We start from the raw sequence: 19,963 nt of genomic DNA, 5'->3' as shown, positions 1-19,963 counted from the left end.
AAATGAAAAGGGAGACATAACAACAGATTCAGAGGAAATTAAAAAAATCATCAGATCTTACTATAAAAACCTATATTCAACAAAACTTGAAAATCTTCAGGAAATGGACAATTTCCTAGACAGATACCAGGTACCGAAGTTAAACCAGGAACAGATAAACCAGTTAAACAACCCCATAACTCCTAAGGAAATAGAAGCAGTCATTAAAGGTCTCCCAACCAAAAAGAGCCCAGGTCCAGATGGGTTTAGTGCAGAATTCTATCAAACCTTCATAGAAGACCTCATACCAATATTATCCAAACTATTCCACAAAATTGAAACAGATGGATCACTACCGAATACCTTCTACGAAGCCACAATTACTCTTATACCTAAACCACACAAAGACACAACAAAGAAAGAGAACTTCAGACCAATTTCCCTTACGAATTTCGACGCAAAAATACTCAACAAAATTCTGGCAAACCGAATCCAAGAGCACATCAAAACAATCATCCACCATGACCAGGTAGGCTTCATCCCAGGCATGCAGAGATGGTTTAATTTACGGAAAACCATCAACGTGATCCATTATATAAACAAACTGAAAGAACAAAACCACATGATCATTTCATTAGACGCTGAGAAAGCATTTGACAAAATTCAACACCCCTTCATGATAAAAGTCCTGGAAAGAATAGGAATTCAAGGCCCATACCTGAACATAGTAAAAGCCATATACAGCAAACCAGTTGCTAACATTAAACTAAATGGACAGAAACTTGAAGCAATCCCACTAAAATCAGGGACTAGACAAGGCTGCCCACTCTCTCCCTACTTATTCAATATAGTTCTTGAAGTTCTAGCCAGAGCAATCAGACAACAAAAGGAGATCAAAGGGATACAGATCGGAAAAGAAGAGGTCAAAATATCACTATTTGCAGATGACATGATAGTATATTTAAGTGATCCCAAAAGTTCCACCAGAGAACTGCTAAAGCTGATAAACAACTTCAGCAAAGTGGCTGGGTATAAAATTAACTCAAATAAATCAGTTGCCTTCCTCTATACAAAAGAGAAACAAGCCGAGAAAGAAATTAGGGAAACGACACCCTTCATAATAGACCCAAATAATATAAAGTACCTCGGTGTGACTTTAACCAAGCAAGTAAAAGTCTGTACAATAAGAACTTCAAGACACTGAAGAAGGAAATTGAAGAAGACCTCAGAAGATGGAAAGATCTCCCATGCTCATGGATTGGCAGGATTAATATAGTAAAAATGGCCATTTTACCAAAACCAATCTACAGATTCAATGCAATCCCCATCAAAATACCAATCCAATTCTTCAAAGAGTTAGACAGAACAATTTGCAAATTCATCTGGAATAACAAAAAACCCAGGATAGCTAAAGCTATCCTCAACAATAAAAGGACTTCAGGGGGAGTCACTATCCCTGAACTCAAGCAGTATTACAGAGCAATAGTGATAAAAACTGCATGGTATTGGTACAGAGACAGACAGATAGACCAATGGAATAGAATTGAAGACCCAGAAATGAACCCACATACCTATGGTCACTTGATTTTTGACAAAGGAGTCAAAACCATCCAATGGAAAAAAGATAGCTTTTTCAGCAAATGGTGCTGGTTCAACTGGAGGTCAACATGTAGAAGAATGCAGATCGATCCATGCTTATCACCCTGTACAAAGCTTAAGTCCAAGTGGATCAAGGACCTCCACATCAAACCAGACACACTCAAACTAATAGAAGAAAAACTAGGGAAGCATCTGGAACACATGGGCACTGGAAAAAATTTCCTGAACAAAACACCAATGGCTTATGCTCTAAGATCAAGAATCGACAAATGGGATCTCATAAAACTGCAAAGCTTCTGTAAGGCAAAGGACACTGTGGTTAGGACAAAACGGCAACCAACAGATTAGGAAAAGATCTTTACCAATCCTACAACAGATAGAGGCCTTATATCCAAAATATACAAAGAACTCAAGAAGTTAGACCGCAGGGAAACAAATAACCCTATTAAAAAATGGGGCTCAGAGCTAAACAAAGAATTCACAGCTGAGGAATGCGAAATGGCTGAGAAACACCTAAAGAAATGTTCAACATCTTTAGTCATAAGGGAAATGCAAATCAAAACAACCCTGAGATTTCACCTCACACCAGTGAGTATGGCTAAGATCAAAAACTCAGGTGACAGCAAATGCAGGCGAGGATGCGGAGAAAGAGGAACACTCCTCCATTGTTGGTGGGGTTGCAGACTGGTACAACCATTCTGGAAATCAGTCTGGAGGTTCCTCAGAAAATTGGACATTGAACTGCCTGAGGATTCATGTATACCTCTCTTGGGCATATACCCAAAAGATGCCCCAACATATAAAAAGACACGTGCTCCACTATGTTCATTGCAGCCTTATTTATAATAGCCAGAAAATGGAAAGAACCCAGATGCCCTTCAACAGAGGAATGGATACAGAAAATGTGGTACATCTACACAATGGAATATTACTCAGCTATCAAAAACAACGACTTTATGAAATTCGTAGGCAAATGGTTGGAACTGGAAAACATCATCCTGAGTGAGCTAACCCAATCACAGAAAGACATACATGGTATGCACTCATTGATAAGTGGCTATTAGCCCAAATGCTTGAATTACCCTAGATGCCTAGAACAAATGAAACTCAAGACGGATGATCAAAATGTGAATGCTTCACGCCTTCTTTAAAAGGGGAACAGGAATACCCTTGGCAGGGAAGAGAGAGACAAAGATTAAAACAGAGACTGATGGAACACCCATTCAGAGCCTGCCCCACATGTGGCCCATACATATACAGCCACCCAATTAGACAAGATGGATGAAGCAAAGAAGTGCAGGCTGACAGGAGCCGGATGTAGATCGCTCCTGAGAGACACAGCCAGAATACAGCAAATACAGAGGCGAATGCCAGCAGCAAACCACTGAACTGAGAATAGGACCCCCGTTGAAGGAATCAGAGAAAGAACTGGAAGAGCTTGAAGGGGCTCGAGACCCCATATGAACAACAATGCCAAGCAACCAGAGCTTCCAGGGACTAAGCCACTACCTAAAGACTATACATGGACTGACCCTGGACTCTGACCTCATAGGTAGCAATGAATATCCTAGTAAGAGCACCAGTGGAAGGGGAAGCCCTGGGTCTTGCTAATACTGAACCCCCAGTCAAGTAGACTGTTGGGGGGAGGGCGGCAATGGGGGGCGGGTTGGGAGGGGAACACCCATAAGGAAGGGGAGGGGGAGGGGTATGTTTGCCTGGATACTGGGAAAGGGAATAACACTCGAAATGTATATAAGAAATACTCAAGTTAATAAAAAAAATCCAAAAAAAAGAGAGGAAAAAAAGTTATAATCTATAAATTATTACAATTTACATTTAGTATTTAGGAATATATGTTTACAATACACATATGGTCATGCAATAACAATTAATTGGGGAAGTAAGGCCATGAATGAAAAGAGTGGGAAGAGGTATAAAGAATTGATTTGGAGGAAGGAAAGAAAAGGGGAAAATGTTGTAATTAAATTATAATTTCAAAAAGGCATTCCTTGAAGAGAAAAGAAACAATGAAGCAATTTTTTAAAAAATTTTGGTAAAATTTTATTCTATTTCAGGAAGACTTTAAAATACAGGTGGTGTTTAAAATAAAAGAGGGTGTTTAGTTACTATTCTTATTTCTACAAATTTTTTTTGTTAGAAGAGCTGGGGAGAAAATGCCTTAGGTGTCCCCCTTAGAAAATCTACTCTGAGTTCGAGAGTTAGTAGACAAGTACCATGAAGTGTTACCTCATGTCGGTTTTCTAAAATGTCTAAGAACCTTGTAACATAAAGGGGAATTCTGTATTGACCATGCTAGTGCTCTCCCTGTAAGGCTGGTCTGTGACATATCCGTTTTGCTGATCTTTCTCCTGTTATTCCTGATTTCTCCAGCCTGTTCATTTTTAATCTTAGCACATGAAAACTGCAGGCCGGAACTCCTTTTATGGAGGGAAGAGTATTATTCATCAGAAGGAAGATACGTAATCATTTGTGGGTTCCCATTAGAAAATGCCTAGGGAACCTCTACATTAAAATGAATCGCAAGCTGCAACACGGCATGCTAAAACACTTGATATTAAGTTGAACATCTTGATACTAATCAAGAATGGGTGTAGGTTATTCATAAGATGTGCATAAACTCTAATGTCCATTTCATCAAGTTACATCTTGTGAAGTGAACACCTTTGTCACTGTGAAGACTTACCTCCCGGAGTGGAATCCTGAATGCCTAAGAGCTTACCTTGGGTCTCTTACTGTTACAACATGTACAAAGGTTATTTCTTCTTTTCTTTGTTCTTTCTTTTGTTACTTTATTTTTCTCTCATTTATTAGAAGAAAGTTGTCTGTAGAAGCAAAGCTTAAAACACAGACTGAGCACTTACATTTCCACAACTCTTTAGATGTTTATGCTTCTGTGCAGATTTAAAATACAAATCTAAACTTAATTATGTATTTAGAACTGTGTGCTTAAGATGTATATGAAAACATTTTAACCAGTTAGAAAAATTCCGTTACAATTTAGGTTTGAGGTGTCAATTTTGGGTATACAGCCAATTATATCTCTGTGTTTATCAATATTAACTTGTGCATCAAGAAAACATTGCTCTGTAATTAAAAGTACATCATTTGAGAAGAAGTAAACAAGTTACTGGCCTTATGTTTATTACTGTTTTTGTATGGCTTTGGGAAAACCACCAAAATTCTACTACTTTAAATCTGATACAAATCGTAGTTTCATTTGACCTATTTTACCATTTCCAGGGATGCCAGGGATATGCACATGTAAAATTATACAGGGTGTTCCAAAATTCAAATTATTAAATTCTAAAAACAGATGGCATAAGTACGATATACACAGCAAATAGAGATTTACTAGCATTAGGTTTTCTTTTACTAGATATATTATTAAAATGATCTATGCTTTTGGATGAGAAAATGTTTTGAATTTTTTTATAATTTCCTATACTTAGTTTCTTCTTAATTTTTTTTCATATAAAGATGTTCTTTTAGAAACTTCATGAGTATAATCCTGGTACCTGGTAAAATTGCCTTTATTTCTTTACTTTCTCTTTCTGAAGAGATGGGAAAAAACAAAATGCTCACTATTCTCTACTAACACACTGCAATAATTCACCCTATTCACAAAAATATATGTGGCAGCCAGTTCCTCTCTGCCAGCCATCAGTCCTTCCTGAGACATCCACAAAGAAACCTGTAATTCACTTCAATTCTGCCTCTGTGTAGCTGGAGATAGTGTCAGATGCCACAGTAGGAAGGTTCAATCCCAGGAAACTGCTACTATGTCTTAGGCCAATTACCCTTAGCAGACTGTAAAACATCCTTCAGATCAACACACTGTGAGTCAGCGATGCCCTGACTCCCTCCTAGGGTTGGATTAATTTGCCAGAATGCCTCAGCGAAGCACTCTACTTTTCCCTTTGCTACAAAGGTTATGGAAAAGAATACAGATGAACGACTGAATGAAAAGATGCAGAAGTGTAGAGGAAAAAGACAAACTAGAGTCCCACAATCTGGGGTAAAACACACACACACACACACACACACACACACACACACACACACACACGTATCATTTACGTTTGTCCTTTACAAACCATACATGTTTATAACATAATATATTATGACATTGTGCCTCCCTTGCTTATCTCCCTCCCATCTCTATTAACTCTCCCTCATCCCCACCCGTCCCTTTTCCAGATTCATAACTTTCATTTTGTTTTATGACACATTGAGTTTTCACTTGGGTTATATGTGTTTGACTGGTTTGGAATTACCCATGGCACCCTGGTAATGTCATCTGTCATAGCCCAATAAAGGCAATGACTGCATTCTCCCAGTAACTAACAAATAGAAGCTTGTTCAGCAGTGAGGTATAAGTCACTGCACAGTACCTTCTCCATCCTTTGCTGACTGTTAGTGGGTCCATTCCTGAGTAGACCCAGTGCAGATGTCCAGCTGCTTGTGTGTGTACCATCATGATGGCTATGCCTTGACCAGAAGATGCTGGTTTGTAACTCTTCTCTCTCTTTTCAATCTCTTACATTCTTTCTGCTCAGGCTCTTATAGTATTGACTAAGCATTCATTTACCACTTATTCTGGGTATCCTAGGAAGTCTCTATCCAATGTCATATCCTGTAAAGAAGTTTTTCTGATTAAGGATGAGAGTAGCATTTTTCTTTCCACACAGATATAAATACTTAAAAGACAAATTGATGGTAATTCAATTTAGCTAAGGAACAATATTCAATTAACTTCTAAAGCAGTGGGTTCTCAACCTGTCGGTTGTGACCCGCTTTAGGGTTACATATCAGATGTCCATGATATCAAATATTTACATTATGACTCATAACAGTAGCAAAATGACAGCTATGAAGTAACAACAAGATAATTTTATGGTTGGGGGTTACCTCAATGTGAGGAATTGCATTAAAGGGTCTCAGCATGAGGAAGGGTGACCACCACTGTTCTGCCCCCTAGGATTCCCACATGTGGATATGATCAGGTTTATACTCTAGGTCCTGCTATGAGGCATGGCCTCCTTTCTATGGGACAGGCCTCAAAGTCAGTCAGAGCTATTTTACTTCCACAGCAGTTGCACCAAAACTCCATACATGGGCATATTGTGCCTGGAAGATTTGTTCCATAGTTTATAGGACTCAGAGTTGAGTAAGACTACAGATGCCTTTTCTGTACCAGCAGACTGCATAGCACCTTCTGAGATTTGAAATGTAGGAGTCAGGAGGGAAGCTTCCCGCTCATTTCCAGTCAGATAGCTCAATAGCACGCAAGTACGGTGTGTGAGGCAACTTCAGCAAATGCTTTTAGTATCTAATTCTGGTGTACAACCAAGTGCGTCAACACCAACCGCCTGCATTGTTTTGGGGAAGCCTCTGGGACTTACCTGACCGACAACTCATAAGGGGTGTCCTGTTTATGCCAGTAGGGTTTTTGTTTTCTAACTCACAGCTTCAAGGAGCAGTTTTTCTACTAATGAATTTTTCACAAGACATCGGGTCTTAAGAGTTTTCATGGAGGCTACATAGTGTATTCCTGACTGGTCACATTGTTGAGCATTGACTATTGACTCAAAATTAACCTCTGTCCCCTCATAAGAAGTAAGAAGTTAAAAGAGGAAATCTCTGTTTTATATCTACGTAGCTGTCTTCTGAGACTCTTCAGGAACCAATGGAGTGTATCTCTTTAGAATTTCATAGGTGGACCTCCTTGAAACATAAGACTTTTTTATTACACAAGTATTTACAATGGATTTAGGAATATTATCAGAAACTGTGTCAAAGCCTAACTACTTTAGCAGAACCCTTAAGAAAAGCTCTTCAAGAGTACCATGTCAGCAACTTGGGCAGAAAGAAGTGTATGTATTTCATATTGATCAATTCTGGTAAAACGGAAAGAGTACCTGTCATTTACAGTGGATATCATAGATTTCAGTGAGGAAGAAATTCATCCCGTATCTGACTACATTTTTTTATAGTTTAAAGATATTATGTAGTGTGTGTGCAAGTGTATGTCTGTGTGCGTGCGTGCATGTGTGCGTGCGTGCATGTGTGCGTGCGTGCATGCGTGTGTGTGTGTGTGTGTGTGTGTGTGTGTTCATGCATGCATGTGCATGCGCCTGTGTTTCCCACAATAGTATGTACCGTGAACATTGCTCTCTTTCTACCAGGCATGGAATTTATATTCAGGGCTGTGTATCAAGTGCTCGACCTGCTAAGCCATCTCCCTGTTCCTCTGAGTCCACTATGTTAAAGGAATGCATCTTGACAAATTCCTTAGGAGAATAGAAAAAGTGGTAGCTACAAGAGGAAGAAGGGTAGCTTCAGTAAGAATCATGCCACCATGCTGGGCCGATGCTACCATAGTATAATTTCAGGTAAATCTGAGGCAGAATTGTCTCAATAGACCAAAGAAAATAGTTCACGTGATATGCAAGTCTTTAACAGCAGCATCTGGACACAGAACTGAAATAATCAGAGCTCTAGAAGTGACAGCTACAGAGATGCAGTGAATCTGTTCCTAAATACATATCTTATTAATTGAGTAGAACAGATTTAAAGCATATTTATCTTGCCTCCAATGCTTCTGAGTTAATGCTTGATGGTTTATTGGTACCCTGTCAAAGCCAACACACAGTTAGGCATGAGGAAGATGTCTTGTTTGATTTTGTTCACAGTACATTTAACATTTCCTATTTTTTCTCTCTACATGCATGCCTGCATCCAATAGGCCAGAACCTGTTTTGTGGACGAAGGATGGGGCAGAATTACCAGATCCTGATCGAATGGTTGTGAGTGGTAGGGAACTCAACATTCTCTTCCTGAACAAAACGGACAATGGCACTTATCGATGCGAAGCCACTAACACCATTGGTCAAAGCAGCGCAGAGTACGTCCTCATTGTACACGGTAAGTTCTTTAGGAAAACGTTACACATGAAAGGAAGAAAATGGTTCAAATCTATCACAGAGTTCAAATCTGTCACAATTGGCTAGAAAAATAAGTTAAATAGGTCCTCTTTTTCTTTCAGAAGGACTTCTCATGAGTATAAATATCTCCAAGATATACATTTGATATCTTTCAAGTTTAACTATTAGAAGATATTAAAGCATTTGTAGAAAATAAAATTATTTTTCAAATGCCTGATAATAAATTTGATACTTGGTAGTGACTTGTAAGTTATATGAGTTGATGTCTTAAATTTACTATGTGATTTTATGTTACCAGAGCACTGAAAAACATTTCTCTTAAACTAACTGTATTTTACTATCATCAAATATACTTTTTAAAAACTGAATTGTGTGACCCAAAAGATAATAATGCCATTGAAGATTAGTAAGGACAAAAGTTTGCAATATTAATGATTAATTTCCTATGAGTGATAATTTGAAATTATTTTCTCTTCACTGTGCTTAATTCAAGATTGGTTTGAATGCAAAAAAGGCAGAAGATGATTATAAGAAAAGAAAATGATTGTTTTACTCAGCTTCCTAACATTCTGTCTTCTTCATAAGGTAGCTTTAATCTATGACTAGAAGAAGTCTTCTTGTAACATGCATAAATACTGTAATAAATGCAGTTAGATTGCTTTCTAGAATAGCCTCTGGCAATTTCTTGTAGATGCCAGACTCCATCATGGGTCTCTAAGAGAAAGAATTAGCAGCAATGTTTCCCTCATATATTGCACCAAGACAATTTTTTTTCTGATCATATTATTTTATTCATTGAACACTTACAAAAAGTGAGCTACAAGTAAATAAAACAAAATGTGGTGATAAATTCAATGGACTTTAGGAATCATGGGAAAAATGTATTGACTTTTCATCTGAGTCAATGTATAAATACTGCTAGAAACAAGGGTGAGCCACGCGGTTCTCAATAGAAAAAGGTAACAAAATAATTAAGTCTCTTTGAAAAGATTTAATTTTCTGAAAAAAAGCTTGTTTTGTCATATTTCCAAGTATTCTTTTGTTATAATATTATAAGGGATAAAAAATAATATAATAAATTATAGTTCTCTTATTTTTAAAATTGTCATTGATAAAATCTCTTTCTTAAGTTATATTGCTATAGTAAAACAATGGAGACAATAGGACTTTCATAAATAAACACACTAGATATTATAGAGTTCTGTGTTTCATTTTTAATATATTGTGAAGAGTTAAAGAATCAACCTTGAGAGAGGTCCTTACCCTTATTGTAATAATTAGGCCAGAATTAAGTGTGGTGAACTTGTGTAAATGAAATGCCACCTTCATTACTAGCCAGATTATAAGAACTACTGCTTCCGTCACAAAAATTCCTCAATTTAAAAGCAAGATCCAAGAATTCATATCTGTAACACATGTGCACAGTCTAGTGTACCTCATTTATCTTAAGTTTTCTAAGTGCTACTCTCAAATAAGTGAGACTTCTGCCTCTATGTTGTATAGCATGACAGGTTGTGCTGACAGAAATGCACCTTAAAACCTTGGAGAATTGAAAGACGAGTGACTGAAGAAATAATATGAAATATATACCCAAATGAAAGTATGTCAGTTGTTTCTTTAAGGCAATTCAAGTGGGGAAAATATCCATGCTATCTTGGTGTTTTCAAGTTGGCACAGCGTGATTTTGCCAAGAGCCAAGCTCCCTTTAGGTTGTTGGCAGTTGACATATTTCTAATAAATACTTCTCTAAGCTTACTTTTCAAGAAGTCATTTTTGGCTTTTACTTTTGAACTCCAATTCATCAAAAGCGCCCCATAGATTAATGCTATTCACGCTGCTAGATAAATACTGTGAGGCTTGACAGCAGTTTACCTAGTGTTATTGAAACAGTGAAACCATATTGCCCTGTGTTTAAAGGGGGTTCCAATTGGGTTCATTACAAACTAAAGGGTACTTTTACCCTTTGCACACTGGGTATAATGTTTCATTAGTCACTGGTTGTATAAATGTAAAAGCTACACTCTTCAGTTAATGGTTTGGCTGTTTCAAAACCCTACTAGATGATGAAATTTGAGTGGTATTTTGATCTATAATGAGTGCTGCATGCAATCACTTGTGATAACTTTACCCTTTCATATTTTACACCGAGGTTGATTTTTACATCAGTTGTGATGAAATAACAGAGCTCTTATACAGACGGTGTTTAGTGACTCAGAACGCATGTCTGAACCTACCACAGTTGCCTGCCTCTATTGATTCCTAAATTGATGGAGGTTGGAATATGTTCCTGTAAAAATATCACAACACAGATGCTAGGCTTTGGTTACATAGTATTTCCCGAATGCCAATAGGAGTGAGTGTTGAAGTTTTATGTTATTTAGTTGTCATATCCACCCTGTAGTTTTGGGTTATGTGCACAAAAGTTTTTCTTTGTTTCTTCTATGCCATTACATTTTGAAAATTTCAAACTTAAGAATGCAGGTGGCAGCTTAAGTTACTGGTTTAAAACTTTCCTTCAATGAGAGTTATACTGAAAGTCAGTATATAAGGACCTGTTTGAGGAAAAACTATGCATATGAAGCCTCTGCTATGCCGTAAATACACTAGGGGATGCAGGAGTAATTTTCAATAATAAATTAAGTAATGAAAAAATTATCCTATTAGCTTAATAGACAGATGTTTATCCTAGTCAATCTGTGAGAACCATAATTCCTTACATTTTACTTCTTGAGACACACAGGGTAGAAGGAGAAAACTTATGCCCAGTAGTTGATGTCCTCTCTCTACACCTGGGCACCTAGCATTGCTTGTACCTCAATAAGTAAATAAAAACAACAGAATTTTTGAAGTCTATATTCTGCTTTTAAAAATCACAATCACATACGATAGGAAGGTTTTGAGATACAATATGTATGGAAAGTGAGAAATAAATCCATACATCCCAAATCTCAATTTATTCCTTCTCAGATTTCTCCACGTATTTTATTTCATAAACTCATGTTAGAAAGATTTATAACACACACATATGATGACAATGAACAGTACACCAAAATGCACAAAACACACATACGCACACATAGACAGATACCTGAATATGTGTTTGGGAGAGAGAGAGAGAGAGAGAGAGAGAGAGAGAGAGAGAGAGAGAGAGAGAGAGAGAGAGAGAGGAGAGAGCAGGAAAAGTAAACTTTTTAAATAATCATATAGGAATGTCTTGGTTCCAGATTTTTTTAAATGTGGTATACAGAGTATTGTTTTGGCAAACATTCGTAAAGAAGAAGAAATAGTGCAAGGTAGACAGATCAAATGGCCAGCTGTTTTTTTTTTTTCCTACCAGAAGCTGCCATATTTGAACAGGTACACGTATCAAGCAAACATTTTGGGCATCAGTGTCAAAGCTGCAATGGAGAAATGGTAATAGCTTGGAGCTTGTGTGGTAATGGAGACACAATTCCTCTTACTTATTCACATTTACCCTTCATTTCACCAAAACAGTATTTACATATAAGTTAAGTTCTTTTACCATTTTTCCAATTCATTCTTCTGTGTCCTTATTTTTTCTACAATTCATATTTTAAAGATTAAATCATTCCTTTATCTTAACTTACTTTTGAATGAAATTACACACTATATACTCATCCATGTTTTTAACTTTATGCATAAATGTATTCTTTTCTAGGAATTTTAATTTTTATAACCATGTAAAACAAGCAAAATTATCTACAACCTTTATTTTGGTACCACAGATTAAAATAGAATTGCAACTTGCTTCTATTTTTATTCTTCCAATCAAGAGAATGGATGAGTTGCTGATTTAATAGCCCTAAAATACTACTGTGCGTTTTAAGTTCATTTGTATTTGTAGGTGTTTATTGATAAAGATGGTATTGCCATTGTTTGCAAGACAATTACTTCAGCAATGACAAATTTAAATGTGTGTAACATGTGATCTGTCACACTTTATTGCTTGTTGAAAAGAGCCATTATAAAAAGTATATTTTACAAACTTAACAGTAAGAGAGTATTTCTACTGTAAATGTCTGTATGCGTTAGTCTAATGAAGGGTTTCAAGCTATTCAATATTCCTTTCCAGTTTTAAGAATCAGCTACAACTGCTATTTTCCCTCATATTTATTGTTAATAATAAATATCAAAAATGTTCCAAGACCAAGTATAGAGAAATTATAGAACATCATGACAAAGGAGACTTCTAAGCTTTGTGGCCCAATATCCCCCTTCAAACTGTAGGGAAAGTAGCTCTTCTCCACTTGGATGCCGGACACCCAAAGCAGAGGACTTGCTCACTACTGTAGAAAAGCATATTAAAGCAGGGGAAATAAACTTATTCTCACTGCAAGACACATTTCCAGTGTTTCACTGCTTTCAAATATATTCCTAATATACAAACAATAATCACAAACTTTAAGTTTTTATTACTTGATGATAAATTTAACAAAATAATGCATGTATAGTTGAGTGATGTAATTGATTTCCAAACAGATTGATCATCATAATTTTATATCTTAAAATCCCTATTAAATTCTTGTCATAGATCTGAAAAATACTACTATCATATGCACATACCTACTGTGGGAGGATAAATTTTACATTTCATAGCAGGAATAGCCAGGATTAGTAAGTAGAAGAGTAGTCAGCACAATAAAATGAAAAGGGTATTTCTGGTCATCACAGTAACTAGGCTGAAGGTTTAGAGTCTTTTTTGACCTATGGTTAAAATTACTATAAAGGAAATATTTAGAGGCATTGGAAGATTATATGTTTACTTATTACTTGCCCAGTTGTCGGGTAAGAGGATTCTTGTAGATCACAATGGCATCTAGAGAGCGAATTTTGTGTAGATTATGAAAGAGAAGACCAGATCATGAACAGATGTACAGTGTAGCAATCATTAAAGAGCTGTTCAACTGAAATCTGTCCTGTCGTATAGAGACAGACCTAGACGGCTGGTAAATTAATTATGTGTGCTAATAATGAGTATTTTTCCTGGAAAATCATTCTTTAGAAACATAAATGGAAAATGCGGGCATAGACTTAAAAGGACAGAGCAGACATCCCTAATGCAACAACGAACACTAGTAATGGAAAGCTCAGAGTTGCTGTTCTCAGCAACGCTGTGTGAGATCCTCCCACACAGTCACTGGTGGGATGACTCTTTTAACACATCGCTTCTAGACATGGAAAAGTGGAGCAATCCCTGAAGCCTGTAGGAAATGCATGCCTCTGACCGTTTGAATATGCTACAGAGACAGGTGGAGATGGAGGCACTGTCTTTTATAACTCATTTACAAGTGTGTGTGTGCGTGTGTATGTGTGTGTACTGCTGCGTGAGTTTTGGGTAGAACACTGAATACACTTGAACCGAATTCCATCTTTCTAAGATGAAAATGCAGTGGGTAAACTGACTTTTTTTTCAGCTGTCATGGGACAAAAATCCATGCGTCTATTTCCCACAAATATAAATGTTCCTCCAGATCTAGATGGATGAGGGGCTGAATATCAAAGGACAAAGACTTTTATTTAGAATCTGTAGTTCAAATTTTTTAACATCAGTAATATATTTGCTCAACCTCTCTATAACCTTTCTCTAATACAGTAAGCACAGTGATGAAATAAATGCCACTAAAGTCTTCTTAGTTGCCTTACATGCAAAACTAGTTTGGCTCCAGTTTTCCCTCTGTATATAGAGTTCTTTTACCAAAAAAACCATGGTCCTGAGTTGTTTGATAACTCAAGCCTTATGTCATGGCCCTTGAAGGAGAGTTTTGGGTCTGCTTTTCAGAAACTATAGATTTTTACATAAAATATACTTATGGCATCTTGTATTGTAGATGCCACAAATAATGTATTATATACTGTTTTAGAATCTAAAATAGCCTTGGCCTCATTTCTACTCTTCTACCACCAGCATCCTGTGAATGCTACTTACAAGGGAGGCTCCCAGCATGTCTTTGCCTTTGCACTGACCTCTCGGGACTAGGCATTGAAACACTTTCAATGGGCAGCCTAAAATCATGTGTGTGATATAAGGCATTCACTAATATTATTTGTGTTCAGAAAACTGGAGTTCAGTTTAGTTATAGATTTTCAAGCGTTTTTGGAAAACTCAGTTACTCTTAAATTTAAAAACAGTTGACAAATAAGTAATATGCTACTTGTAGTGTGGTGACTAAATTGGTAACCTTTTCAAACCAATTTCTATACAATATATTTGTGTGTGTATGAGAGAGAGAGAAATGGTCACTTCACCAATGTAAAACACTTCTAATTATGAAGTATACAACTGCTGGAAGCTTCCCCAGCAGTCAAGAGGCATGGGTTAATGCTTAGACTCATAGATAGATAATAGATAGATAGATAGATAGATAGATAGATAGATAGATAGATGGATAGATGATGCAAGATAGACAAATAGATGATAGATGATACATTATTGATAAGTAGAGAGATAAATAATAGATACATAGGCAAATAGAGTAAGCAAATAGATGAATAAATAAATGATTATAAAAGGATAAATGGGTATGATGTCATCTACCTGTGATCCAAGTACCCAGGAAGTAAAGGCAGCACATTAGAAGTTCATGATCATCTTCAGCTACTTGCAAATTCCAGGTCAATGTAATTGTAAATGTAATTTCTTGTCTTAAAAAGACAAAAACAGACAAAAACAAAACAACAACAAAACACCCAAATCAAGACTGTAGATTTCTAATCAATGAAAGAAACATCTCTAGAGAAGTCATTGTCAGAAATCCATTACTGTGTTGGCAAATGAAAGGGGAGCAGTGAAAGTCATTAAAGAGAGGTTCAAACTCCAGGCTTGTTAAAGTGATACATGGATGTCTTCGTAAGAACAGCGATTTTCCTATCCTAAAAGTACAAATCGATGTTAGCATTTTATAACATCAAGTCTTTTCAAGTGCCTGAACCACTTTTTTAAGGTTACAGATTGATATGATTTGTAGTATAGGCTACCATATGAATTTACTTCATTTCATTTCAAAAGCAGTCTTATATCTTTAGGAATGTTGCCTCTTAAAATCACATGCACAAAGGTTAGATGGATAGTTGTGAGAATGCCTTTCTTTCACGCCAGTTTGACTTATCAAAATCAAGAATCAGCTTTAGAAGGAATTATTTACATTACCACAACAAATTCTCCACACTGTTAATAAAATAAATACACGTGGCTAAATTAAATAACGTGCAAAACACCTCTTGATCCCTTTATCTTAGAGTCCACATCCAAAACAATTTCTGCTTGCTCAATATTTTTCACACTTCCTGCTTGTGTCTGCTACTTCATTTTTCTTTTAAAAATGGCAGTAACATACCTCCCATCCAATCACGTTACTTGCTTTGGGTAAAATACTTCCAAGCAAGGACTGAATGTGGAGCTAAATGATGCAGGAACATCCCTGCAGAAGGCATGTTACATCCTGCCTTAAGTTTCTCTTTACTATGTCAGTTTAGAAAGTAATAAATGTGTTTGAAAGGGAAAAATACATATCTCCATCCTTCACATAAGACATCGATTTTATTCATAAACTTTCCTTGTAATTTTACACAGAACTTTTGGCTAACACATACCGTTTAAAATGGCAGGAGTGGGGCTGCTGCTGTCACAGGGGCAAACCAAAGGAACCCGTGCCTCTGGCTGGGTGGGGTTTCGTGCTTGCCTGCTTCCTGTTGGGGTCCCAGTTACTCCGGGAGTGTTGGGGCAGTTGTTGTGGCCTCAACTGTGATCATGGGTGTGTCAGATTTCCTGGGAGTCGAGCTTCCTCTATGATCCTGTGACCCCACAGTTTAAAATTGCAGCACTTTTCAATTTTGAGAGGCAAGAATTTTTGTTGTTCTTGTTATCTTTGTATGAGGATTCTACTCAACAGAAAGATACTAGGAAGACCTTAAGAGGTTTAGAGAGGGGTCCCTTTTAGGGAACAGATGGGTTTACTGTAACTCTCTTGTGGAGGACTGTCACAATTGAGGTCCTGTCAGCCTGGTGTCTACCAATTAAGTGAGTGGCCTGGACTTGTCATCCCTTTATGACAAGTAGGACTTAAATAGGCTGCTACATATGACTGAGAATAATGTAGGCAGATTAATGCCCTTCTGTACACAAAACTAAAACCAGTAAACATGCCTCTCCCTAGTTCTCCCGATGGCTGCAGAATGAGTAATATAACAAATACCGAGGATTGGGTATTGTTTTGTAAGTCAAAGAGATATGAACTCTTCCTAATACAATAACTCTTACTTTCTGTTCTCTTCAACATCCTATGCCTTTGTGTGCACATCTGGCAATAGCTCTTAAAGTGAACTGATTACCCCTCGAGAATGGGATGTTGGGTACCATCAAGCTCAAAGTACATAGATGTGTAGAACTCAGACGAAATGATGGCAGCTTCTCTCCCTCTTTGGGCAATGGAGAAAAACAAGCCACCTTGGCTTCTGAGCTCTTTAGCCTTAATTTTGTTTCCAATATCCACCCTGAATGCCATTTTCAAAAAGGGAAAGTGCCAGAAAAGAAAAGGAGTTGACAAGTTAGAAATTACACACTATATTTATAGAGAGCACAAATACCTTTAATCTGAAAAACCCCTTATTAGAAAAAAAAAAGTGTTGCACTGCACGCACGGCAGGTTGTTGTATGCTGTGCCTGCTGGGAGTGGGCACAGGGCCATATAGGATCTGCTGTGCTCTAATTAACCCCTTAACAAGATCAGATTCCCATGTTTTCTAATTCCTTCATTAATATTTGAAGGAAAGGACACTTTCCCACTATTTTGATTGGCATTTATAATTTAGGAATCTAACAATTCTAAAACGCATTCAGAGCGGAAGCTTCTTCAGAATGCTGTAGTTTGATGTCATGGACTAGTCTTTCATTCCTTAGAAGGAATATCCACGGCATTTTCTGCAAGCCGTGCAACTTTGTACCTAGTGTGTTTAAATATTGGTTACATAGTTATGGCCTTAGAAGCGATATATTGCTTACATACCAACATTTTATTAGCATCCATAAAACTAATATAACTAAGAAGGAGCACCAAAAGCACACCATTAAGTAAATTATCTGTTGTATTAAAATTTTCGTTTCATTAAAAAATAATACAGAATGGTAAATGCCCAGTGAACACTGTATGTTCCTCAGCCTTGCAATCGGGTTGAGTTATTGTTCTGGGGCACAGAGGTGGCAGTGGGGGGTGGGGCGACTGTATTTGTGAATAAAGAAGACATGATATTGTGTAAGGCTAAGGGGGTTGTTTGTGATGTGAGTTGGAGAACAAAACAGGTGGTAATAGATAGTAAAGAGATACAGAGTTCCTGAAAAGCTTTTGCTGATACAGAGAAAGAAACATGAACTAGTTTCAGAATGGGAGGATGCTTCTCAGATGCGAGCCTAGAAAGGGATTTGACAGACATGAAAGAGACGATGCCGAGAAGCCCACTGAGATGGCAAGAAGATGACAGCATGGAGGGTACAAATAGTTGTTGGATCTGGAGTTTGAAGAAAGCACCTGAGGCAGGAGCAGATGTCCCTTTGTGTGTCCAACTCAGAGCTCTTTCTGATCTAAAACGGGCATAATGGGCAATGAAGTAAAGACACCGAGCATGTAGGCTCTGAGGCCCTCCAGTCCTTGATGGAGGGCATCCACACTCTGGCGGCCTCAGAACCATGGGGACATGGTGTGGAGTCCTGAGCACAGTTAATGGAGCTAAGGAGGAGTGGTAATAGATTGATGCATTTATTATAAAACAAGCCCTTCCACACAGAACTTCTTTAGTTTAAACTGTTTTATGCCTGAGCTGACATGGTTCTTCATATGAATAGGTTGTAATGAATATTACGAATTAACATGCATTTGTTTGTAAGTCGGCATCAGCCTCACAGATCACACTTGGAACTTACGTCAAATTTTGCACTAGTGTCTGAATTAGTGTCTGCACTAATGTTCAGTAATCAAGATATAGGGGTTTGTCTGGCATTCTTAAAATATCCTATTTTATATATTTATATGATTATTTTTAAATTCCTCGCAATGCATAGATTAGATGAACACAAACTCATAAACCAAATTTTGTGACTTAAATAAATCTTTTTTCTCAGTGCCCTATCAATGAAAATGCCACAATTTTCCTTATAGGGAAACCTCTGTTTACTGTATAATATGTGTGTAGAATTATAGAGACCCTTACTTGATTATTTAAAATTTAAATATTTATGTACACAGCATACATCACAGTACATTGTACAGCACTAGAATATTTGCATACCATTATTCAGTAAATTGGGTTTGCATTTTTAAATTTTAATGATTCCTGGAATTCAATGAATTTCTGTAACAACCCATGTAAAGTAACAGCATGTAGACTGTTAGCAAAAGAAAGTTCAAGTCAGTCACGTTTGTGGAGAAATTGGTGTTCTATATTTCTCTGTATTATAATCAAAACAGTTTTAGAAATTGCCATCAGCTAATGTCGCATTCAAATAAATTCACTCATAGGTTTGTCTTAATATGTGGTTATTAAGAAAATAACTGAGGTGTCTCTTGTTTGAATTAAAAGATGAGCTTAATAATTTCTGTGAAGTTACCAATTTTCATGATCAGATCTAAACAAAACATAATTACTTTTACTTGATACAGTTTCCCAAGTAACTTTTTTAAACATTCTAAATATTTTTAAATGTTAATTCTCCATTAATTATGATTTAACTTCTGGAAGAATATGCACTATACACACCTCATCTCTTTTGTAAATTACTAATGCTGAACTTACTATTATGCCTTGTTCATATGTTTTAGCTACATATTTTGTGTGTACTTATACCACCACACATATGCAAAGCTCAGAAAACGAATTATCAGAGTTGTTTCCTTTCCCCACCATGTTTGACCTGGGTATTGATCTTAGGTCCTCAGTGTTGCCATCAGAAACTTTTACATGCTGGTCCATTTGGCTCCATAATTCTCGTTTCACGTGAATATCTCAGCAACTGATTAAGTTAATATATAGTACACTTTCCTAGGAACAATACAGGGGCAATATTAAGTTAAGCGTTGACACTGTACAAATTACAGATAAAGCATTATGTAAAAGTTTAGTTGTCATTTTATACTTATACTACTTCAAAGTTATAGTTATATATTATAAATTTGACTGTTGACCATCACTTCACATGATTGATTATGGGGTCCATGTTCCAATATCCTATAAATAATCAAGTAATGTTAGTACATTTGTATATATAAATGTGTGTGTGTGCGTGCTCATGTGTGCCTCAAGATCTTAAATTAACATATTCAGCATGTAATATTATGAAAGATTCTGAAAAGAAGCATAAGTAACATACAAAACAAAACAAAACATACAAAGTAAAACAAAAGATTACTTTG

The 19,963-nt window shown here is 36.7% G+C and overlaps 1 protein-coding gene across 7 annotated transcripts in view; it reads left to right on the top strand.

Moving 5' to 3' along the window:
• Cadm2 (cell adhesion molecule 2) overlaps positions 1 to 19,963 on the top strand; it is a 977,040-nt gene that overhangs the window by 873,687 nt on the left and 83,390 nt on the right. For all 7 annotated transcript variants that reach the window (XM_039088453.2, XM_039088451.2, XM_039088454.1 and 4 more), the window contains one exon: positions 8,345 to 8,523. In XM_039088453.2, coding sequence (XP_038944381.1) covers positions 8,345 to 8,523 — 179 coding nt within the window. The remainder of the gene's footprint in view (positions 1 to 8,344; positions 8,524 to 19,963) is intronic.

The sequence above is a fragment of the Rattus norvegicus genome, chromosome 11, assembly GCF_036323735.1.
Source record: "Rattus norvegicus strain BN/NHsdMcwi chromosome 11, GRCr8, whole genome shotgun sequence".
NCBI classification, from domain to species: domain Eukaryota; kingdom Metazoa; phylum Chordata; class Mammalia; order Rodentia; family Muridae; genus Rattus; species Rattus norvegicus.
The sequence above is the reverse complement of the archived record's forward strand: the minus strand, read 5'-3'. Positions and strand labels throughout refer to the sequence as shown.